This window comes from Chaetodon trifascialis, chromosome 16 (genome assembly GCF_039877785.1).
Source record: "Chaetodon trifascialis isolate fChaTrf1 chromosome 16, fChaTrf1.hap1, whole genome shotgun sequence".
NCBI classification, from domain to species: Eukaryota; Metazoa; Chordata; class Actinopteri; order Chaetodontiformes; family Chaetodontidae; genus Chaetodon; species Chaetodon trifascialis.
This window is the reverse complement of record NC_092071.1, coordinates 4,754,813-4,779,186: the sequence shown is the minus strand read 5'-3', so window position 1 is coordinate 4,779,186 and position 24,374 is coordinate 4,754,813. Positions and strand designations below refer to the sequence as shown.

General features: G+C 42.4%; 2 protein-coding genes across 2 annotated transcripts in view; one reads left to right on the top strand and one right to left on the bottom strand.

Annotated features, from left to right (window-relative positions):
• The window catches only part of grk6 (G protein-coupled receptor kinase 6), a 40,128-nt gene extending 27,651 nt beyond the window's left edge, over window positions 1-12,477 (bottom strand). The window contains exons 1-2 of the mRNA XM_070983179.1: window positions 12,219-12,477; window positions 5,105-5,200 (exon numbers count right to left, since the gene is read on the bottom strand). Of these exons, the coding sequence (XP_070839280.1) occupies window positions 5,105-5,200; window positions 12,219-12,270 (148 nt within the window). The 5' untranslated portion in view covers window positions 12,271-12,477. The remainder of the gene's footprint in view (window positions 1-5,104; window positions 5,201-12,218) is intronic.
• Window positions 12,478-15,871: 3,394 nt separating this feature from the next.
• Window positions 15,872-24,151, top strand: nop16 (NOP16 nucleolar protein homolog (yeast)). The gene is made up of 5 exons (XM_070983394.1): window positions 15,872-16,059; window positions 17,023-17,131; window positions 18,462-18,528; window positions 19,456-19,562; window positions 23,303-24,151. The coding sequence occupies exons 1-5, from the start codon at window positions 15,953-15,955 to the stop codon at window positions 23,444-23,446; spliced, it is 534 nt and encodes a 177-aa protein (XP_070839495.1). The 5' UTR covers window positions 15,872-15,952; the 3' UTR covers window positions 23,447-24,151.
• The last annotated feature ends 223 nt before the right edge of the window (window positions 24,152-24,374 follow it).

Below are 24,374 nucleotides of genomic sequence, written 5' to 3'. Positions count from 1 at the left end.
GAAGCAGCTCTGTTGTGAAGGTTTCCTGAAGAAAAAAACATCTGCCGTTGATCTCGAACGCACCCACCACCTCCACCAACCTTCGTTTAACAAACAGAATATTTTAGCATCAGCAGGACCTCTTGCTGTCATGTTTGACCAGAATCCAAGAAGTTTAATCAGGAACCGAATCAGGATGTAAAAGTCACTTTTACATGCTTTTATTTGCATTTTCACCACATCTGAAAAGCTGTGACACATGTTGGAAATGAGACGTGCGGAGGCGGAAACTCCATGACACCTGTCTGCAGAGTAGAAGTATGGTCTCAGGGTATTTTGCTTTGATACATATCACATTTTAACAGTTTTATCTAATAAAGTTCCTCGTGCTTGTTCTAATTTTCTCTTTTTTTAGACTATTTTGTAAGTTGGTTGCATAGCTTTACTAATAAGGTCACAAGTTCCTCCTCATCACCGGTCCGTAAAGTGATTCCAGTGACAGCCAGCCCTTGCAGTCTCAATGACGCTGTACACATGTGGTAGCAGTCTGGAAGCTCAGGGGGACCAAAGGTCAGGGGCCAGATCCAGCCTGCAAGGCATCCTCATAAGGCCGCCCAAATGTTTAGAATCTAATATGAATTTACTGCAAATTACAGCATTTTCTTTTCTCAATTTGACTTTTTGTTAAAGCTCCAAAAAAACTCAAACTGTGCATAAACTCATCCTTGTTTCTCAAACCCTCCTCGTGCTTTGGATCCTACCCAGCCTGTCTGTCGCCACACGGCATCTCAAGGCAGTATAAGGTTTATCGCGGGTCGTCATCAGCTGGGCCTTCATGCTTCCTCTTTAATGGATGTCTTCCTAACAATGTGGCCTGTGTGTTTACTCTGCAAGGCCTGGGTGCCATGTATGGATGTATAGCATGAAGTGGCCGTGTGCAGTGACGGTCAGTGCCTCCATACACAAACAGACCTCTCATGGATGGGAACGCCGATGTAAACATCATAATGTGGTAACATTTCACATCACGCTGACATCTCGTCTTGCTATACTGCAGTTAAACTTTGAGGCAGCTCAAACCACAAGACTGGTTTAGGACAAAACACAAAGACACACACACGGGGCTGAAAGAGTTAGCGTTTTGAGTCAAACAAAAGGAAGCACTCAGTTGTTTTGGAGGTTGCCCAAATGTTCTTTCTTCAATCTATCAGTCAAAAATCCTTAATATCTGACTGAGGAGCCCTAATAATATAGACAGATGTGCACTTTAGCTGCTTGGGCTAACAATAACAATAAATGTATCAACAAGGATTGCGTGCGTATGAAATCCTGATGTATCGTCTTCCTCTGTGCCACAGAGCTCCATGACTGTCCAAAAACTATTAAAAAACACAACAGTGAGCCACGCAGTAGGTGATGAGCTCCTTCATCACAAAGAACCCACAAACTACTATCTGGACCCGATCACACTTGTACCGTCCTGCTGGCCTAAATGCGGATTAATCCGCCGCTGAAAATAGTTCCCAAAGTTTAAAGATTTGTGTCGTCAGTAGGAACCAAAGGACTTGGACCTGAGGGCCACAGACAGAGTGTGGAAGTCAGGAAGTGCTGAGAGGCGAACAAACACGTTGTTGTTTTGGTCTCTTCATTATTGGAGTATCTCACAATGTCAGCTAACTGCCTCCTTTTGAATATAGGCTGTGAGAAAAATGTACGCAACAAGAGAGTTGCTGTGTGTATTTCAACGGGTCAACACCATGACTGTCTTCAGCGCTTCAAGCCAGAAAAGGGAGATTTTGTATGTGAATCTCAGACAATAAAGAAAGTGAAACGCCTTCAGCAGAGCGTCCGGCTGCAGTTCGTGGTAATAATACTGAATCAAGAAAGAGAGAAAAAGACTTATCTTTAAAATATAAGCTGTATTCTGTACAGGGCAGGAAAGTTCAAGCCCAAGGCTGAGTTTCTTTCCCAGCACAACGTTCAAAGAATCATTACACAAAAAGTAGATAAATGTGTTTATTCAGTGCCTTATTCTTGGAAATCAACCTTGAATTTACGTGTATATTGTTAAAAAAAATAGACCTGACGCATAAATAAAAGCCTTAGGTCGCGGCTACGCCTGTGAGACGCAGCTGAAACAGGAACCTGCACAGAGGTGGTGCAGATGGCTGCACCGATTAAAATCTGTCATGTGAAAAAAAGGGTCTGACAAAGTCAACAAAATCCAAAAAAATCACAGGGTAAGCTAACGATGCTATAAGAGCAGGTTATGCTGAGGCTATAGTTCATATAGGAAAGCATTATTATTCCAAACGCTGCACCGCTAGTCATACTTCTGCAGTCATTTGGGAGAAAGCAACGCAAAAGTAGTGCAGCCAGGTAGACATCACTCTACACAGACAGCAATACTGCAATGTAACGTATTACTCTGAAATAAAACTAACTGGTAATTAATGTTTATTCTGGCAGTAACTTCCCAGAGAGTGAGATAGAAGCCAATTACTGGACTAATCCTTTCAGCTCTGACCAAAGCGTGTCATTATCAGGAGCCTTCGCTGCTCATGATCACATCAATACTTGACATTGTTGAACCATTTGACTAATCTTGGGAATTAAACCATGAACTGTTCCATCCAGTGCTGTGAAGAGCTCCACTGCACTCCACTTGCGGAAATATCGAAGCAAAGGCAAAGAAATCAAGGAAAGCAACTTCTTCTTTGGTCTTGCACTTTCACTGACATCCTCCTGACTGTACGTCTGGGTTCTTCTACCCGCTCTGCTGTCATTAACTCTGAGCCGTCACCTGTTAAAATGAAAGCGCTCATACTGCTGGTTGAAACAGCAGAAACAGCAGCATGCTTCCTCTTTCTGCACTGGCCACAGTTTCCTCTGTGGTAGCACTTGAGCAAGATTTGTTCTAAAAAGCCTGCAAGCGTTCAGCGCTGGACTTTTCTGAACTGAATGAATGATCTTCTCCGTATGAAAGGAGTCAAGTTAGGACACATTTTAGCTGCTGAATGTTGCATGAAAATGTGAGCGACGTGACAAAGCAGCTGAGAGTCCTGAGAACATCTCTGGGTTGAAACAGAGATTCAAAGAAAATGTGGAAAGGAAAAAGAAAAGTCAGAGCACTGCACATGTGTTGGATGGGAAGCAGTGCAAGTGATTACAAAAGATCATCCGCCTCCATCAGTTGATGACAAAAGAATATTACACAATATTACGAAATCCTGCCCCTGAAATCAAAAATGCCACCAACCAGCTTTAAAACGACCAATAAATCATAAAGTTAACTGATGCCTGTTAAAACTTGTGTACAGTCAGTACAATCACTAGTTTTGGGATTGCTGAGTCCAGAGCTGTGTGTCACTACTGAAGAGCTCACTTATTCATAAACAAAATCTGGATGTATTAAAATCATTCGATATATCACTGAACTTTTTTCTCTTGAGCCCTTTTTTGTTGTGATTTCTACTGATCATGTTTGCTTTGTGGTAATTAATCAGACGAGCAAAAAGCAAATAAGTGAGTTTGTAAAAGTTGTGAAAAGCAGAGGCTCGCAGCTCATTCAGTCATTCACTTTCTCCGCGAGTTCAATGAGAAGATTGATCCCGCTCTAGTGTCTGTATGCCGAACATGGAGCGAGCAGCCGTTAGCTTAGCATAAAGGCTGGAAGCAGCTAGCCTAGCTCTGTCCAAAGGGAAAAATACGCCTACCAACGCTAAGCAGCAGTCAAACACGTCATGTACACAAACAGAAACACAAAAAAAAATGCAATTTGTTGTTTTAGAAGGAGCTATCTGTTGGAACTATTATCAGTAACTTTATCCAGGCGCTAATGTTCAAGGCTAACGCACAGACTGTCAGGTTCGGCCGGTGAACGCAGGTTTTAGGTTTTAGTGTTGGTCTCTGACATAAAGTCACTCTTATTATCACGACTTCCTCCTTTTGAACCTGAGCGCATGCAGCCTGTGGATGAATGGATGTCTATTTTGGTGCAGCATTATTAAGCAACCACTGGTCCACAGAGGAAATGAAAAATCAACATTGATCAAATAAACTAAGTGAAACATAATACATCAATAAATACTGAAATACTGCATCATCATTAGATCACATTTCAGTGTATCCGTGTGTCCAAAAATAGCCGACTAATCTGACTTAAGTGCTTAAGTACACAGTGTGTTGTGTACATGAGCACTAACTTTGTCCTCAAAGTGTTTGAATCTCAGCCTCTGCAGCTGAATTCAAGACGTTTGCTGCTGATTTGCTCTTTAAATGGGAGCTATATGCAGAGCTGCCCTCTGATGGAAAACATACATTAATATCCCAGTCAGGGTGTTGGGAGTTTCCCTCCACAGAGAAGAAGAGTCAGCGGCTGCCTCTTGAAGGGAAAACCTTAGAATATAATTCCTGTCACTCCTATAACACCACACAGGTCAGCTGTCATTAGTGAACGCAATGCTGGTCTCTGTGAAGTGGACCTACACTGGTACACTGGACTGATGATGTCCACGTTCATGGTCTTTGCTCATTTACATTAAATCTATGCAACACACTGGCTGAGGCGCACACAGCCCAAAAGATCCAAGAGTTCAAGTCAACATTTGCTGTTAATTCAATAAATTAACAAGCAGATCCACTCAGCTGAGTGATGCATTGATAAATTGGCTAATCCATGATGTGTGACAAGCACACACAGTGACTATCAGTCACTCTATCAGAGTCCAGACTGAAAGGAGATTATGAGTCTATTATGGAAATACTTGTTATGGTCTGTCTTATTTCCATGTTCAGGAGCCACTCGACTGCAGACTTTACACATGCCATGTGCAGAGGTGCATTTCTAAACTTACACTCAAAAGAGGACTGCTGAGGGGGGCCCCACTGTCTCATTTTAACTAAGATCTGATGATATGGGGTGCTGGTGATGGCTGCACATGACAAACATAGCTGAAGGGGCGCTAAAGCTGAGTAAAAACTGTTGAGCTGTGGATACAAAAGGTCTGAATGTGTTTCAAAAGCCTCAGAGTCACTCAACACATAAAAGACCACAAACATGTTCGTGCCAAAGCGAGATGAAAGCCTGCTCCTGTCAGAGGGGGGGAAGATACCGTTATCTTACCTGTGGTCTGTCGCAGCTCTTCACACAGACTGATGTGGGGGAACTGCAGCAGCTGCTTCCATTTCTTACTTTTTCCTTTTCTGTTCCCGCCGCCTCCTGTGAAACAAACAGTCTGGGTTTAAAACTCCAATCCGAGAGGGATGTTAAAGATGTTTGGTCGTACATGCAGCATGAAATGGAAATACTGAAGTAAAGTACAAGTACTTTGAATTTGTACTTGAGTACACTGCTTGAGTAAATGTACTTTCCAACACTGGTGGGGTCAACAAGCTGTTCACACAGTCACATTGTGAGGACTTCAGGGCAAAGATTAGATATTAGGTTTGGAATTACAACTAGTTTAAAGCTTGGTGCGCCTCCAGGGAATCAATAAATGCCCTCACAAGTACAGCAGAGCAAGTCGGTGTGTTTTGGGGGCTGCCATGGCAGTTTCTTCAGAAACTACGCAGTGAAGACAACGAGCGAACAGCACTCAAACAATCACAGCAAAGCACAAAGAGGAAGTTCCTGCACTCTGCGTTGGCACTCTGGCTGCTGTTCAGCGCTCGTGCAGCCGGTGAGACACGGCACAACCATGCAGTTCATTCACCGCGCTGCAACAACAAGGACAAGAGCCGACACGATGCCCGCTGTGTTACACCAAAACCTCATGCAAGCTTCAAGTCCCTGCAGGTTGATTTGCTGCTTGTGAAATGAACAGAAACCATTAGCTGCCCGAACAGTGGAACATAATCCAGCAATCACTGTTTTTAAAGGCATCAACATTCAGCTTGTCAAATGTGAGGATCTGCTGCTTTTCTCTTGTTTTGTGTCATCGTCAACTGAATATCTGTGAATTCTGAACTGTTAGTCTGCTAAAACCAGACATCTGAAGACGTCAGCTTCAACTTGTGGGACATCTTTGGCCATTTTAAGGACTAAGCAATGGATATATTAAAGAAAAAAATAATTGACAGAGTCAGTGAAAATGAAAGTAATAGAAGTTTAATTCATCATGCAGCTTGAGCTGCAATTAACAATTATTAATGATTAATTGATTAATGGTTCAGTCGGTAAAAAGTCAAAAACCAACAGCCCAAAACGCACAGACTCTTGATTTGCAAACAAAGAAGAGCAGCAAATCCTTAAACTTAAGAAACTGCAGTCAAATGTTTGCTTGAATGCTTGAAATGCAGCTAACAGAAAGATCGCCTCTCATCTGGATTTCAGCAGCTGGATTAGTCTGGAAAAGTCTCTCTTGCTCCCGGAAAACATGTCACCGGGCATCCTTCAGGTCTCCGAGACGATATCACTTTCACAGATTAAACAGAACTGATTGATTAGTAACGCTCCAGGATCGAACAATGTGTCCGAGGGGCAGCGCAGGAGCTGCTGATGGACGTGCTAATAACAGAGTGGAGCTGTACAGCAGCCGACTCGCTGCAGAGTCAGTGCCACGCTCCGCGACTTGCTGTTCAAATACTGCACGGCAGCTGCTACTCAGTAAAAATGGATTGTTGTCATAGACACAATGCAAACAATATGTTTTGTTTCTGTCCGGGAAACAGATGATAATATCAGCCACGGAATTACCAATAAGCTGATTGATAACAGAGAAAACGAGATCTCTGATGTCCGTTCTGTGCATTAGTGGAAACAGAAATAAATGAAGATGAACAGCATGAGAATGAAGCTGTCAGTGAGGCAGGAAGGCGCTGAAACACCGAGAACGATTAACGTATGAGAGGATGAAACCATCCCACATCGATCATGGAAGGAAGCAAAGAAGAAGATGAGGTCGAAGGTGAATTCTCAGCTTCTGTCCTGAACTGGAGGATGGCTGTTTAACCAGCAGAGTGTGGCATGATAACATATACAACAGTGAGGTTCAGCCTGACATGAGATAAACATGCTGCCTTAATAAACCATGTCACAGTACTGACACGACAACACGTCTGTTTATCTGAACAGTGTGTCTCATACACTTGAACCTGCCCTGTGGGGTTCAAACACACGGTGTGCATCCTAAAAGCCACACCGACGTGGTCAATGTCGGCCCAAAACTAACAATTACTTACATTATTGACTAATCTGGCAATTATTTTCTCCACAAATCAGATAACTGTTTGTTCTGTAAAACATAAATAATGAAAAATCAACATTGATTGCGCCAAGTTTTTCAACGCTAGCTAAAAACTCAGCAGGAAGACGGCATGGGGGAGATTTCTGAGGAGCAGTGGGGTCTGACTTTCCGTTGGGTTCATACCTCATCTATCTGTGCGAGACATGGTCCAACCCAATGTAAAATTCTGCATCGCGTACACTTCACCAAAGTCAGGCTGTCTAAGATTTGTGATGATGTTGATCCCATGGATCCCATGTTGGAAGTTTTTCCTCGCTGCTGTCGCCATGTGCTTGCTCATGAGGGAATTGTTGGGTCTCTGTAGATAAAAGAGCTCGGCCTGTACCAGCTCTATATGGAAAGTGTCCTGAGACAACTTTTGTTGTGATTTGGCGCTATACAAATAAAACTGAATTGAAACTGAATTGAATGTGTGACAGATGTCCTCGTAGCACCTGCTACCTATATCCACATGTTGTGGTCGTGCCCCTCATTACACATTTATTGGTTGGAAGATTTTAATTCCATTTCAATATGTATCATAACTCCATTTGAACCAACAGTACTATCTGCACTGTTTGGGGTTTTGCCCCCTAATCGATCTATTCCAAAATACAAAGCAGATTTTGTGGCATTTGTTACTCTATTGGCCCGGCATCTAATATTAAAGAGGTGGAAATCATCCCCCCACTCTTCTTGGATCAAAGATATACTCAATTTTGTCAAAGTGGAGAAAATACGGTGTGCAATAAATGGTTCGCTCGCTAAATTTGATAAAACTTGGGGACCATTCTTTGCACAAGGTCTCTTTTACTAGGTGAGTATATGTCTGACTTTAAGTAACACTGGATGACCAACGCGATGTTCTGCTATTTTCTTTTGGCGTTTGTGTGTTACGACACTGTTCAATTATTTGCTCTTGGATTTTCTTGTACAGGCCCAGATTTTTACTTGTTTTATCTTGTAACTTAATGCTGGTGCTGGCACTGTACCTGTTTACTTATCGTGTCTTAAAATTCAATAAACAAATCTGTGAAAAAAAAAATCAACATTATAATTTCTCTGCCTTTGTTTGACCATCAGTCCCAAACCCAAACACAGTGCTGCATTACTATAATGTGAGACTGGCGAAAGTGGCAATTCTTCACATTTAGAAGCCAGAAACACGAACTGCTTGGGAAAAACCTTGAAAAATGACTCAGACGATCAATTATCAAGACAGCTGGCTATGAACTTTCTTCTTTCCTGCAGTCACAATAATACTGGAAGTGGTTCTGGGTGGTCAGCGGTCTGAGCTTGCACCATGTTAAATGTGAAATCTGCAGTTCAGACCCAGTCTGAGATCTATCACATGTCCTTCTCTGGCTCTACTTTGGCCTCTTCAGTGCACAGAGGCAGAACAATGAAATGTTCTATGAAAAGGATTTTTCTTTCAGAGGCATAATAAGACACACCAGCTGATTTTTTTATGTCAGACATGACACATTATCAAGCAGTACCTTGGGGGTTTTTTTACAATTGACGTGAAATTGCTAAATAACACGTTCCCACAGCCCAAGGTGATATCTTTTGCCGGCCCAAAAGTCATAAAAAAAAACAAAAACAAATATTCAGTTTATAAAAGCAGCAAGACCTCGCCTGTGAGAAGCCGGGATCAGAGGCCATTAAAAAATTAAATAATATTTAATTTTCTGTTTATCAGCTGATCAGTTCATGACGAAAAACTTCAGCACTGCATCTCACAACGACAAAATATTCAGCGTACAGTACGAGGAAACCACTGTGACCTGATACCAGGAAGTTAAATCATCTATATCTAATGTGGCATCTCAACACTTCTCGAAGCATGCAGTGGAGTTTTGCATTTTTGTGATCGACTGACTGATTAATCTGTGTATTTGTCAGGCAGTGAGCAGGTTGTGTTGCATATTGTGCTGCGTTCAGGTCAGGTGGGATTGAAGGCACTGATGGGAAACATTGTGAGTTCACGCCATCTGAGCAGTGTGCAGTGACAGTGTAACACTACAGACATTCAATTTGCATGTAATTACCCTGAGCTTTGTTTATTCTGTATATATTCACCCATAGGGAACTGGAAATTACAGTCACATGACATGAATAAGCTGTTGGCCAGTGACGCTGAAATGCCTCATGTGAGCTGTGGTAAATAGCGATTGTTTTACCCCTTTATGTGTACAGCTTAGAACACAATTTAGCTTTTCAGTGTGAAAAAAAATGAAATATATTGAGTTAGAGAGGTGAGTGGAGCAGAAGCTAGCTCAGAGGTATCAAACATCAATCATTTTTAGAACTGAAAGAAACGTGTCTACTGTATCGAGGAATGAAACTACAGCTTTAATTTGTGGGAATTTGGCTGAATACACTCAGGGTTGCGCAGTAAGTGACAGTACGGAAACATGATAAATAATACCCAGGCCTATCAGAGAGATAGAACAGTACCTCAGCTCATAAAAGATCTGATAAAAGAACTGCTTGTCTCTTATCAGCTTACAAAGACTCTGCAAACTGCTTTAATCCGAGCCAAGTCAGCCGTTACTCAAAACAGAATTAGTCACGACGAAAAGATGAAGGTGCAGGTTACCTGGGTTCAACTTTCATTGGACGGCTAACCTGGGGTGTGCCACATGACTAAAACGAGCAGAAAAAAGAAATACGTCACAAGAAAATTCCACACTAATAGATTTACCGGTTGGTATGTTTTCTGCCTGTCATGACGTCAGAGACATTCCCTTAAATGTACCTGACAGCTAGTGACATTAGGTTTGGTTTCAGAGGTTGGGGGGGGGGGGGGGGGGCACATGAAGTGCCCTGATATCAGGGAAAGAAAATAACCTTGAAAAATTGTGAATGCTGTTTCCTTTGTTAACATATATCTACATGTCTACCTTTCAGACTGCAGGTACAACCAATCAAAGGCTGGGATAGTAGCCCCAGTAGCCTTTAATGAAGAAACCAAAATATAACCACCTTTACAGTTTCAGTTTGACTTCTTCCTTAAAGAAAGACGGATCCCCCGGAATGACACCTGTCGCCTCCCTCGTCCCTTTGCTTTCCTTCACATCAACCTGCAATACTTGAGTGATTTTCTCAAGCTCAAACTGTTTCCTCTCTCCCTGCCATTTGCAGCCATCAACGTGGGAAGTTGCCTAATGTTGCATGCTGTAAAGGAAAACTCCACCCGAACACTTTAACACCATCTAAAAGGACTTCGTTCAATTCTAGGCCCGTCTCTCATTTTGCTGACCTCATTTTCTTCTTTCCACGAATAACTAAACTGGAGGGTAAATGTAAATCTTTGATGTCAGGCCTTAGATCCAAAAGGAGACGGGACAGAGAGACCTTTGACTTGTGATGAAGTAAAGCTAATTGTTGTTGATTGTGATAATTCAGACAGATGGGAACCTGAAATTGAATGTGGTTCGCTGAAGACTTCTGGTGGGTGTGTTTACCTCTAATGAGCAGTAAACTTCCATGATTATTTGCTGGCATCATCTGGCTGCATAAATATCTTTGTCCTTCAAACTTATATTCATCTTTGCACAAAGTCTAGTCAGTCTGGGCCACAGGCTTAGGCAATAATGATGATGATATAAGAACATCCTGTCTAGTCTCTGTAAAGGTCAGAGGTCAAGGCCTGCCCGGTTCTGGGAGGGATGGTGCCTTGCTCGAGGGCACCTTAGCTGGACAGACGTGTTCCAGCACAGAGGCTGGACTCCGGGTCCTCGACAAGCGCGACAGATAAGCTGAATCGAGCAGATAAGCTCACAGTTAGGGAACATGACACTCATCTTCTCATGTCCCTCTGCAGATGGCATCAGGATTATGTTGGCAATGAGCTGCAAAAACTTTGTCTCCTGTTTAGAGTGACAATTACAGATGATGTTTCCATTGTTCACAATGAGATGTCTGTTTACAATTTACACTGTAATTACTCAAGAGTGTTAACATGCGCAGGAGCCAGACTGTGCCAGTGTTTGATAGATGTTACATTGGTTCTGGTGCATTACACATTTAGCTGTTGTATTTTCCTGGAGTGGCTTAACAATTTTAGGAGCCCACAGGTATCAAAACCTCAGAATCCAAAATCTAGGCTTCACAGCAAATAAAAGCCATTCTGAAAAGAAGACGAACACGCTAAAAACCATGAATTGCAAGTCTATGCACAAAGTACAAACCCCAGTACAGCACAGCTGCTGTGCTTCAACATCCTGTTTCGCAAACGTCAGGACGATGCTGCAACATCAGCAAGGGAAACCCGATGTGTCGCTGCAGACACATTTTACAGTTGCAACCCCTTCCGGACCTGTGGTGTTTCGCGTTCCATGTACATAATCTGAGCATAGCCAAACTTCTGTTTAGAATATGGCAATTTCAGGCGCCCTTTTATGACAACTGTGTCCGCTCGCTTTCAACGACGAATAAAACGATACTACTAACGTTTTGCATGTGTCTGGGATCCACTCTGCAATTCGGCACACACTAATGGTGCTTCAGTAAATATTAACCTACATCTGGCCCCCACTGTCTTGTTTCACCGGGCATCACTGTGATGGTTGTTACTGTGTAACAGTAATTGGCGGTTTACAGTGAGCGCCATCAACAAGGAAGGCAAACATTTTAACGGAATACAGCGATTTACTCAAACAATTTCCACGCCGAATTGGTCATTGTTTGTTTAATGGTTGGCCACAGTTTCTAGACAGGTTAACGCACGCATGCGTGACCACGAATAAGCCGGAAAACTTTAAATTGCTAAAGTTGAAAATGGAGTTCGGTACGTGGTTCAGTCCACTCGAGAGAACGTTGCGTATTTAAGGTTATATCCTGTTCGTATTGAACAGCATCATCAAAAGAGTTGATGGACGGCCAAGAGGAAGTGCAGTAACGGTTGATATCACCCACGTACGGGGCATCCCTCCAGCCGTTGGACCGTTACTGTGTCGGTAAGGTACCGGGAGAGAGGAGCTGTCAAACCACCATCTCCATCCTTACCTTCCCGTGCTTTCAGCAGCACCGTGTTGGCTACGATGTTCTCCAGCTCCATATTGATGCTGTCTGGGGTTACAGCAGCAGCAGCAGCAGCAGACGGAGCTCCAGGTCCCCCCCGGCGGCTTCAATCGCCGTTTATCCTCACTAAACACCGTCCACCACCACCTCCCACCGCCCAGCCAAGGCGGAAAAATTCAACTCTCCGTTTCTGCTTTCGCACCGTCCTGTCCGGTAGCAGTCCGCACTCCTCCTCTCCTCTTTCTCCTCCTCCTCCTCCTCCCACTCCCTCTGTCCCTCCGCCCTGAAGCTGCTGTCAGAGAGGAGGAAGAAACACAGACTTGTCACTCTGTTGCCGTTTTTGCCGTTGAATAAAACACACGACATGAACATGACACCACAAACAGACCACTCATTTTGCTCATTCGTCGTTTTTAAGCTAGCTACCTTCACAGGGTATTTTGCTAAAAGCTAAAGCATAGTGCATGTAAGGTTTTCTGGATATTTTCAGTTAAATCAGTATCTTGTAGTATACAGTGCTAGACAGCAGCCTAATTATGTTAATTGAAGAATTTAAACCAAGATTCAGTAATTGTTAACTTTCAAAAATCACTGCTGTCATTGAGTTTTGGCTGAAGGGAGGCTATGGCTAGCTGTTGCTTCTGATAACAATTTAGCTTAGCATATGAACAGAAACATCCACTGTTGTTGACTGTGAAAGTTTTTCTTGGAAATAGTAGTTTTACAAAATAATCTCAACTTAAGGTTTCTTTCTTCTTCCATATTAAAAGTGTTTTCTTCACAAAGCTTTTCTATCTGGGGTTTATCCTCAGTACAGTTGAGATTTTGGGACATATCAGGCTCAGTGCCACTGTTAGACTCGCTTACTCCATCAGTATGAATTACCTTATGAGGCTCAGTTCTTCATGCTCAGTTGTGCTTTGAGCAGAATGCTAAAAAAGCTAATGGTAGCCTTTTATAGCGCTAGCCACCAACATGGCTAACAACTGGCTGCCATTGCGGATAGGCATAGAGCTTTAAAATGGCCAAAACTCTGCTAGCTTTATGCTGTTTCATTTCAACTTAATATACAGTATCTGCCTTTTTTGTTGCTGTATTATTACTTTTGACATTGTAAAGACAAAATCACTTGTTTCTAAAAAAAAAAAAAAAAAAAAGCCTAAATGCATTAGCATAATGATACATTATGATTCCTGTTGCGAATGTGACTTATAAGTCCACATAGCAATTTATTTATTTATTTATTTTGTTATAATTATTTCATATACTTCCTTGATGACTGAGGAATTTCAAGATGTTCCAGAGATTTGAGGTTGGCAGGAAACATCTAGCAGGTTTGAATCCACTGTGAACTTCATGTTTGATTGATTTACTACTTCTCTGTACCTGATAGATCAAGTGCTAATTATCTAGCCAATAAAAATATTTCCAACAATTTATTTGTATTTCACAGTGACATAGGTCACAATATTTGAATCGATACTATAGGAATGACATCCAGGTCCTCTCCAGAGCCAAACATGCTTTGATATCCCTGGATGTATCAATCAGAATTGATGCACTGTTACAAATCCAGAAATCAATACGTTAATGACTCCAGAGCTGCTGCTCTCTGTGGCTCATCTTTCATTCGGCAGAAAGTGGATTTCCCTGCACAGATCAATGAAAGCACCACGGTGCATTAAAGGTCCATTAAGAAAGACGTTCACTGTTTTGCTGTGCAGAATGACGACAGCAGCTCATATCAGGCGGAGGGTTGGCAGAATTATTGATCGGCATCTGTCACTCAGTGATTGCTTCTCCTGGAAACTCACTCTCTGGACCAAACTTCCACTTGGACATAATCGTCATCCTCCCTCGGAGTGTTCAGCTGCTCATTGATGAGGAGGACAGTGTGACCTGGACAGTTCAGACCTACAATGGCTAAAAGGCCTCTTACCCAAACCAGGACAAAAGAAAACAAGTGAGCAGCGTTATCAAGTAGGGATAAGACATGTACACAAGTAGTGTTGAATAAGAGTGGGTAATTTTGAATTCTACATTTGTAAAAAAAAACAAAACAAAACAAAACAGATAAATAAAAATAAAATACATACATTATTTTTACTACCAAATTACTATGCAACTTAAAAGCTTATTGGAGAAAATCAGAAAATCATTTGTTTAAATATGGAGACTCTGAATCAAAAGGAGGTGAAGAACTAACTGACTGTACTGCATTAAGTCAGATTTGGCTGATATAGCTTCTGAAGAATTGATAACATATATGTTTTATTTGGTTCGCATTTGTGAATATATTTGTAGTCCTTTTGATACTCAGACCTGTAATAAATTATCCATTTTGTGAGGTCTAAATTTAAGGTATTCAATATAGAGATTAGTGACTGTCTTCTATGATGATTGTTGATGATTTCTAGTTTTTCTATGGGGGGAATGACTGATTGCATGTTACCATGATAACACAGAGTGACAGTATCACCATTAGAAGATTCTGTGAGCTGAATCAGCCAGGAAAATCTAAGAGCGAACACTTTTTCAAAGGGACATTTTGTCTTGACTATTACCAATTAACATATGAAATTAATGACAACCTAATGTATTAGTAAACATAGGTGACAAGCAGGGATTAATTAAAAGGAAATAGGAAGGTTTGAATTTTGGGTCTGTGGCCCTTGAGATTCATTTTGATCCACACTGACATCTAGAGGAGGAAAGCAGCAGCTGCAGGTGTTTCCAACCCTTGACTGCACCTCCTCATCTGAACCACAGGGAGAAGCTGACAGTCTAATGTCCTTCGTAAGGCTTTAGTAATATGATTCCCTTTATAACATTACATACTCATTACATGAGTCATAATGATAATGAGTTTTTCATTACTTCTATAGCACCTTGTTATTAATTCATCATGGACTCACTGTTCTTCAGCATCAGACTCAAAGCTGTTCTTTTTAAAAATGTACTACATGCAGTTGAACTTGAAGGTTCATTACTGACCTGGGACTCAGCAGTTTGAAAAACATCTTTGGCACAACATCCGCATACTTGACTCCTTTACATGGCTGCTGGGCTGTCAGAACTTCTGCAGCCACCAATTACACCGACCACAAACCATTCAAGGCAAGGCAAGTTTATTTGTATAGCATCTTTCAACAGCACAGCAATTTAAAGTGCTTTGCACACTGTGAGACCTAAATAAGCACTGCACATGTTTGTCCATGTGTAGTTTTGACCTGGAGCACAGTCAGTAGACCTGCGCCAGGTCACAAAAGAGGTGTGTTCAAACACATGGAAAACCCTTTTTTCATATTTTATGGCTTACTTGTTGTAAATTTCTGTCATTATTTTTATTTTGTCAGTGTTATTGTAGACTACAGGTTTCATTTCTACATGCTCTACATTGGCCCTACATTTGTTTGTTTTCATGTAAACTATTCACTTAAAATATGAACAAATAAAGTCAATATGAAAGTAGAAAAACAAAACACATTTTGAATCGATCATATTTGTGCCACGGGTAGAGTTATCAGGTTAAATTTGCACTTAAATTTAAAACTAGTTTAAAAAAAACTTCACACTCAAAGGTTAAAGGCGAAAGGAAGGCGTGGTCTGTAGACACGTGACCGGAACAAAACATACGGGTCCTTTCCGTCGCTGCACGTTGTCTTTTCCTCACTACAAACAATTCTCTGCTGTGCTGTGAAAACAGAAAAATCACAAATATGCCGAAAGCCAAGAAGTCAGGGAAGAGAAAGAAGTTCGATTACAACCAGGACCGGAAGAAGATGAAGAAGAAGCTGTTGAAGAAATACAACCCGAGGATAGAAAAGTAAGTGTGGAACGGAGCGGTACGTTAGCATGTAAGCTAATGTTAGCTAACACTTGACATACTCAGACGAACCATGTGAGAAGGGTTCGCCTGAGCGCTGTTTGATTCAGGTTTATCTTTAACACTGCAGTGGAAAGGTGCCCAGATCCTTTACGTAAACGTATAAAAATAAAATAGTAAATGTAGGCAATTACAAGTAAAAGCCCTGCTTCAAAATCTTAAAGCTGCTTAAGCGTTGGTGTGTAGCGCTGTGCTGGTGTTTTGTAAAGGGTTCCTGTTGTCATGTCTTTAAACTGTATCTTCCAGAAAGGTCCAGTTCCGTTATAGATTCTGTGCGTCACACATTGAACGTCACATCGTTCAGTCATTCTGGAGCAGACAACGAGGGCTGCACCATGTGGTCAAAAATTAAAAAAAAAAAAAAAGAATTAGGTTGCGATTATATGACGTGTATTACCTTTGCGGTATGATTCTCGATAAGTGGTCATGATCGTTTTTGCATTACAGTTTGAATGGGTAACTGATGGAAGGGTTTGTGTGGAGAATTTAGCCTGATAAAGGCTTTTTGAGGCGTTTTTTTTAAGTGTTTGGGTTTGGTTTTTGCTCAGTTACCACCTTATAAAACTGTCACTGCACAAATTCAATAAATCTGCTTCATTTCATAACATGTACTCACAGGCTTGCACTTTGTGCGAGTTGTTCCTTAAGTATATCTGGAATTACACAGGTTTTTACAGTAGTTTTGAAAAAGAGAAGATGAAAGCTTCTTCTTTGCTCTGATCAATCACAGAAAAATATTTCAGTGGTGGATTTAGATATAAAACTACAGAACGGTCTCTTTTTGATGGTGTACTTAACAAACACACTAGAAGCATTTCTGTTTCAGTGGAACTTCAGATTTGTCCTCCTGCAGACGCGCTCTTGTCCGTTGGTGTCATCATGTGTCTTTCTTGTCTTTCTCAGCTCACAGATTCGAAATGCGTGGGACAACAGGAAGTCCATGGCCAGGAACCTGCAGGACATGGGTCTCGCATATGATCCAAACCACACTCTGCCAATAAAGAAGCACAGAGTGAGTAACTGAACTGCTGTGGTGCTGTTGTAAAGATACAACACCTTTTCCCCTCAATCTCAGGTGTGGCTGGTCCTTTCAAGCTGCTCTGTGGAGCAATGCTGACTCGTTAACGCGTTCAACAGACATACTGACATGGCTGAAAATAGGTCAGCTAGAGAGTCATAACGGTAGTTTCTGTAAATTTTGAATGACTCGCTCAGCCACAGTCTGAACCCATCTAATATTAACTGTGTGCCGTCACGCCTTTTTGTTTTATAGATGTCCCAGTTTTACACACTCTGAGGTCTGAGTCCGCAAATCTGATTTCATTCATATATTAAATTCTTTGTAGAGAAGTCAGTTTTTCAAAGATGATTGTACATGAATACACCAGATCAGAGGAGCAGCCAGTCTGTTTGATCTCTCTCTGCAGCAGATACAAGCATCGTTATCACATTCAGTGGCCAAATGAAATATATGCATTAGAGATGCTGCGTGCTAAATTAGATGGAAATTGATGTACAACAAATGTGCAAAGATAAGATATGAACAGGTGTACATGTAAGAACAGACATCCAAAATCAACATCAAGGTAAACAGCTAATGGGAAGTTGCTCACATCAAGTTGTTCATGTGCATTTGGATCATCCAAGATGTGTTTTTGAACATGTATTTCTGTGCCGGGTGTGACCAGATCTGACTCATCAAGACACCGATAAAACAAGGCTCGGATTATTTAAATGAAAAATGATAAATGTTTCCAGCAGGTCAGGGTGGAAATCATTTATGTTCCTGTCCTGTAGTTTTTGTTTCTGCCAGAAGGGGGCAGCAGAGTGTTGATTATGATGGTTAAATGCATGCAAATCAAGAAGAAACAAACTTCTGTTGAGGAGTCATTAAATGTGTAAAAGTGATTTGAAACATGGATACAAAGTGTTTCTGTTTCTAGAACATTTTTTTGGGTGTTTTTTAATGTTTTTGTTGTTTTTCGGTCGTTACTGAAACTCTCTGCTGCTGTGACAGTTTCACCCCGAGGTCAGTAAAAGTTAGTCTTGTCCTCTGGGCCGCAGCTTGTTTTCCATCAGCCTGAAGCAGTTGAATATTGTTAACTTCTGACAGCAAGAAACCTATAGATGATTCATTTTTGGCTCAGCAGCACAAACACTTAAATCTTGAAATTACATTGCTCACAAAACACTCCACATTTCACACCTGTCATGCCACCTCAGAGAAGACAGCGGATGATCTGTGGAGAAGAGACGTGTTTATCCGTCCTCCGTCCCAGAATCACACGCTCGCTCATGGCCTCCGTTGTTCTTCATCATGTGTTTTTCTTCACGCTTTGTAGCTCCTCGGTGAACAGAGGGAGACGAAAGCTTCCGCCGCCATCGTGACCAAGCCCTACGTCCTCGACCGTAAGTCATTTCTTTTTAAAAACTCATCTTGGAGAGCAGTGTAATGTGTGACAGGGGTCAAAAGGCATCGATTTGGGACACTCTGTGTCCCACGGAGGCATGCCTATCCGAAGGTAATAAAGTTTGGATGATATGGCGATTTAATTTGGTCCGACTTCAGCAGTTATGGGCCACAACAAGAAATATAAGGGAGCTCAGCCAATCAAGGGAAACGCCCGGTCAACTTATGCCCGACCTCATGCATGTCCTCGAGTCCAAGTAATCTACAGAGTGTGTGTTCGTGATAACACAATTCATTAATTCTGTGTTTCTGTACCGACCTCTGCGTCTGTCAACAGACAGAGTTTAACGTTTGAGTTTGGACGGTCCAGCAGAGCTACTGCAACAGTTTCCTCCACTTTTAACAGTGCAATTTCATCAAAGTTGAACTGTGTGTGTGTGTGTGTGTGTGTGTGTGTGTGTGTGTGTGTGTGTCTGGCCGGCCTTGTCTTGCCTCTGTCAGTGAATCTCCTGATTATTTTCAGGTTGTTACTGACGTGTTTTCTTTCGCTTTCACTCAGTGTCACAACTCTGGTTCGTCGCTCTCTCGCGAAGGCTGTTTCAGACCTCGTCCAAGGATCTTTTCATTCCATTCTTATGCGCAGTAAATGTGATTACAGCCTAATCAGACCAGACTGAATGAAAGCAGAGCGGCCTTCAGCATTAAATGACTTATCCCTCCAGTAACAGCAGCGGGAGTTTGAACGCTGTGCTGAATAGCTGATGTTACAAAGAGTGACTGAGATGGTTCTCATATTTTTCAGCCTTTCCCTTTATTTCTGTGTCCTTGTATTCTCACTCACGGGGAAAATAAAATGAATCTTTCTGCCTCTCGGAAGCCTCGAACGTGTTTCACATCCTCTCTCGTTCTCGTGTGGTTTTGCACAGAGCTGGAGGAGGAGGCCAGCCTCCCGGAGAAAAGCTCCAAGACGTTATCCTCCGACATGATCGAGTACGTCCAGCACATGATCCGAGAACACGGCGACAACTACAAGGTGAGAGCAGAACGGGAGCCTGAGGGGGTCCTGCATGATGGTACAGAGCAGAGAGATTAAATGACCACACTGGTGCTTTCACACCATTTATCCCAGTTTTTATACTGAGTGAATTCAGTGTCAGACCTTTCCTAATGCAAAGATTGACCTCATACCTCCTGTGCACCATCGTTTTCAATATGTTCTGACACTGAACCTACAAAGACTGGAAGATGAAAACAGTCTGCCTTGTGACCAAGATGCATACTGCGCGTGACGCTTTACAGTGTGAAAATGAACTTCTCAGAGCTTGTGGTGAACAAAATAGGTTATGAAGACAGTTTCTAAATGAGGTCAAATACATTGAAATGTATGTGCTGTTCTTGTTTTTGTCACGGTCATAAACGCGAGCAGATACGCTGTGAAAGCGTAACGCTGGCTGTTAAAATGCAGTGAATGAAGCTGTTGTTTCAGCGTCATCTTGGAGCTAAATTTATCACAGATGATGAGAAGCGGTCCAGAACTGTCAAGGCCCCAGTGTGCTTCAAATGAACTGCAGTGCAAGTATGACGGCTAATTTGTGACCTGTTATGGTGGCAAGTTTACATGCTGTACATTAGCATAACCAACCACACAGTCACATGTCAGACTGACTTTGTGGCATCATGTTGAGAATCTTGCGTGGCAGACAAGCAAACATCTAGCGATGTAGTAGGTTGGAATTAGCTTGGCTTTTACGCAGTGCAGGCCACTGAACCCAAGTAGATCTGAAAATGAAACCTGCGTTGGAAACATCCTTTCTGAGGAAAAAGCTGCAGCACAGGCACCAAGCTGAGCCGGCTGGCTTTGTGATGTTTCTTTGCAAATGCATCATGAGGAAAGGAACCATTAGCAGAGTGAATGGTGGATTCAAGGATGTTTGACGGCAGGCAGCTATAGACTGTAGATGCTCACATTGATGCCGTCTCTCCTGAAGGACATTCACAGTCGCGTGGAGACTGAAAAGAAACTGAAACCCTGCCAACGTTTCTCACCTCCACACACCTGAACAGGAGCTGTGGGACTCAGACCGTCATATTCTGCTGACAGAAAGCATCTGTACATCGGTGGCACAGGTACTAACACTGTCGCCTCACAGCTAGAAGGTCCCGGTTTAAATCCCGCTGTGGTTGCTGGTGGCGTGTCCTCCACCATACCTTCAGTGCCTGCTGCTCAAGGAAAAAGGGGCCTTTCTGTGTGGAGTTTTCATGTTCTCCCCGTGTTCACCTGGGGCATCCTCCATATAAAAACCCCATTAAAAACATGCAAGAAGATCACCACCTGACCAATGGTGACGAAAGAGAACTGGGTCCCCGGGCGCCGCTGTCGGCTGGCAGCCCACCGCTCCTGGTCTGCCGTGGAGACGGGATGGTTGGATGGTTTCCCCCTCTGTAACTCTGTGTGTGTGTGTGTGTGTGTGTGTGTGTGTGTGTGTGTGTGTGTGTGTGTGTGTGTGTGTGTGTGTGTGTGTGTGTGTGTGTGTGTGTGTGTGTGTGTGTGTGTGTGTGTGTGTGTGTGTGTGTGTGTGTGTGAGAGACTAATAAAGGGATGTCTTTTCTTTTCTTTCTGTACATGCTGTTAAATTATCCAAAAGGCACGTCTTCTGAAGCATACTGAGGCCCTAAAAGAATAGTTAGCTTATCTTGGTGCAAAGACTGGAAACCGGAGAAAAATTGCTCGCTAGCTTTCCCACTCCTTGCTGTTTTTGTGCTAAGCTAACTGGCTGCTGGTGTTAGCTTCATGTTTATCTTATGAATCTTTTTACAAAAGCAAGACAGTATAAAATATAAAATGTTGAACTCCTCCTTTAAGTCTAAGCTCAGGATAAGAGCGAGTGACAGAGTCAAGCTTACAGATGATCCGTGAAAACCGTCTCTTTACGACGACAAACAGGATCAGTGACGATGAAGATGTGCCGCAGTCTTCAGCAGGAAGAAGTTAGCTCAAAGGTCAGTCTGACCTGCAGGAGGCACATTTTACACGAGACTTCAAGGTTTCATATTCACAGTCTGGGCCTGAGCCATATGTCTGAGAACTGCTTGGAAAAGTTTCCCCGATGCGTTCAAGGACGCTCTGACATCTGAGGCATGAGGGCCGGCTGTCGCCACGGCCGAAGACACTTTCTCTGTACCATCCTGGACGTGCTCAGTTGCTGCAGAGGAAACTTAATTTGTCAGTTAAATATTTCTCTCTGGTGTGAACAACGATAGCAGCATCCTTCCTCTGTTTGCTCCTGAAAAGTTTTGAAGGAAGCTGCTCAGCTGAAGGACAAATGAGGTTTCTTTTTCACAGCTGCTGAGTTCTGTTTTTCTCGTGACTCTAGGTGGAAGGGACTAGCCGTTGCACATGGCGGACAGAGCTGAGAGCTTAGTTTGTTTTTAGTTTTTATTGCCCAGAGCGGCGAGTGGCAGAAGTTTAAATTACTTGAGCTTTTATCAGTGAAGTGCTTCATTCAAATGGATTTTCAACAGCTGCTTTAAATGGGACTGAGTCATCACGGGGAGCACTGCCAAGTCAGAACCAGTCAATAACAGTGTGTGTGTGTGTGTGTGTGTGTGTGTGTGTGTGTGTGTGTGTGTGTGTGTGTGTGTGTGTGTGTGTGTGTGTGTGTGTGTGTGTGTGTGTGTGTGTGTGTGTGTGTGTGTGTGTGTGTGTGTGTGTGTGTGTGTGTGTGTGTGTTTCTGAAATAAAATATATTTCATTAAGAAATATTCTATCCTTAACTTTTAAATCTGAAAAGCTCACTTTTAAAGCTCAAAAGTCAGCTGAATGTGACAGTTTATTTTATAACCGCCTTGATAAAATGTATTTTTGTGTGTTTTATCTTCATCTGTGTTCTAAAACTGAAAGATTCAAGGTTTTTATTGGAGTTCAGGCCCTAAAATGGACCTGTGCTCCCAGTTAGCATGTCTACAGCCTCACGAACTGTAGGCATGCTAACTGTACATGTTAGACTGTCAGTGTCGCATAATAGATGCATTTTAACATTGTAGCATGTTCTAAAGCTAAGGCGCTGAGCATACAGGCTAACTCCACTGTCATGCTAACCAAAAACATGCTAAAAATGCTGTGACATGGTAAAACACTACATGTTATATGCTTAATGTCATCACCCAGCTGCGTTGACATGTGTACATTTCAGTGTGCTAACATGCTAATCTTCTTTTTTGAGTTAGTCTATATAAATTATATGCAGAGTCACTGTCGGTTGATTCAGGTCCTGGTCTGTCGTGTTAAATCACAACATTAGTTCAGACAAAAAGCAAAGATTCTGTGATTCTTGCACTCGTTGTCCAGAACTCACAGAACTGTAGTTACATACATAACTAACATGATTTGACGCTACAACATAAGAATTGATCCACTTGTGACCGTTATGCTGCTAGTTTAAATGTATTGATCAACTCTGAAGCATTGGAATTTGAATATGTGAATATGTTCAAGCTAAAACATGCTGAGTTGCTCCAAACGATGAGAAAGTGAATCTGCTGATGTCGAGCTGAGCCTGACAGTCAGTGTTACGCCAGCCAGCATACGGATCATAAACCCTTTGAGTTAGTAAACGTCTCCTCGGTGGTGAAGGTGTGTTAATATTTTCATCCAGGCAACGTTTTAGTGTTCTGGTCTGTAATGAGCTTAGCAGCCTCTCTGGGGCGTCCAAAACAAAGGAATATTCTGCAGCTTTGACCGACCGACTGTCCTGTCCTCTGCTGTCCCTGCAGGCGATGGCCAGAGATGAGAAGAACTATTACCAGGACACACCCAAACAGATCAAGAGGAAAATCAACGAGTACAAGCGCTGCCACCCGGAGCACTACGACGCCTTCATCAGCTCGCTAGACGCTCCACAGCAGACGGTCCAGTAGAGGCAAGGACAGCCCTGTTCTGGACTTTATGTCTTTCTCTGTATCCGGATGAGATGGACCTCATTCTGGAGACTGTCAGGACATTCAGCCTGTGACAGCGTGAGGACAGCGGGCCCATAATCAGGATGACAAACAGTGACAGGAGGTGGAGATGTCCCAGAGGAGTGAGGGACAAGCGCTGTCTCTGCGTCTTTCAGGTGTTTTTGGACATTTCTCCTGCCACTGTCCTCCCTGTCAAGACTTCTTGTTTTTATGTTTTCCATTTTCTTGCAGAAATATTGTCCTGATCTCAACTGTGTGATTAACTGTGTGTGTATTTGCCCGAGATCTGTTTTTAAATATATGTTTCATTGAAACACCCTGAGGCTCATTTAGCCGACGTGTTTTTCTTTCCCCGGGGTGAAAAGTGTCCCTTCATAAACACGAGGCTTCTCTGATGTTTCCCATCTTTTCCACGTTGTCCTGACCATCATTCAGTCACACAGGCCGTGTTTTAGATCTTCAGTTAAAGCGTCAAATGTTGATGATGATGTTTGTGTCCGGGAGGAATCTGACTGCGGCGTCATGCTTTGAACTGCAGTGGAAATGTGCTCAGCTGCACTAAATGCAGAGAAAATTCCACAGTTTAACCACTTGACCCACAAAATAAAAGAAGTACTGCAGGATGTTGAACCAGCAGAACAAAAAATGCTTTCGGCAATAGCTAAAACCTGATTTAAGCAGTTTTTTCTTGAATCTAAACTGAAGCAGAAACAATTTAGACTAATTACAAATGAATTTTCCTTTGTGGAAAAATGTGAAAAATAGTTCTCACAATGTGTTTCTGGTAAGTATCTTCAGCTCAGAGTAAAGGAGTTGAGTCATAATAACGTGTAAAAATAGGTTCGGAACAATAGCATTAATTGAACTTTTCAAGTACGAAACCGCT

Excerpts from the sequence above, each read along its gene's own strand:
- nop16 (XM_070983394.1), top strand. The coding sequence starts at position 15,953 with ATGCCGAAAGCCAAGAAGTCAGGGAAGAGAAAGAAGTTCGATTACAAC. Across the intron at positions 16,060-17,022 it reads TACAACCCGAGGATAGAAAA|CTCACAGATTCGAAATGCGT; the intron begins GTAAGTGTGGAA and ends TGTCTTTCTCAG. Across the intron at positions 19,563-23,302 it reads AACACGGCGACAACTACAAG|GCGATGGCCAGAGATGAGAA; the intron begins GTGAGAGCAGAA and ends CTGTCCCTGCAG.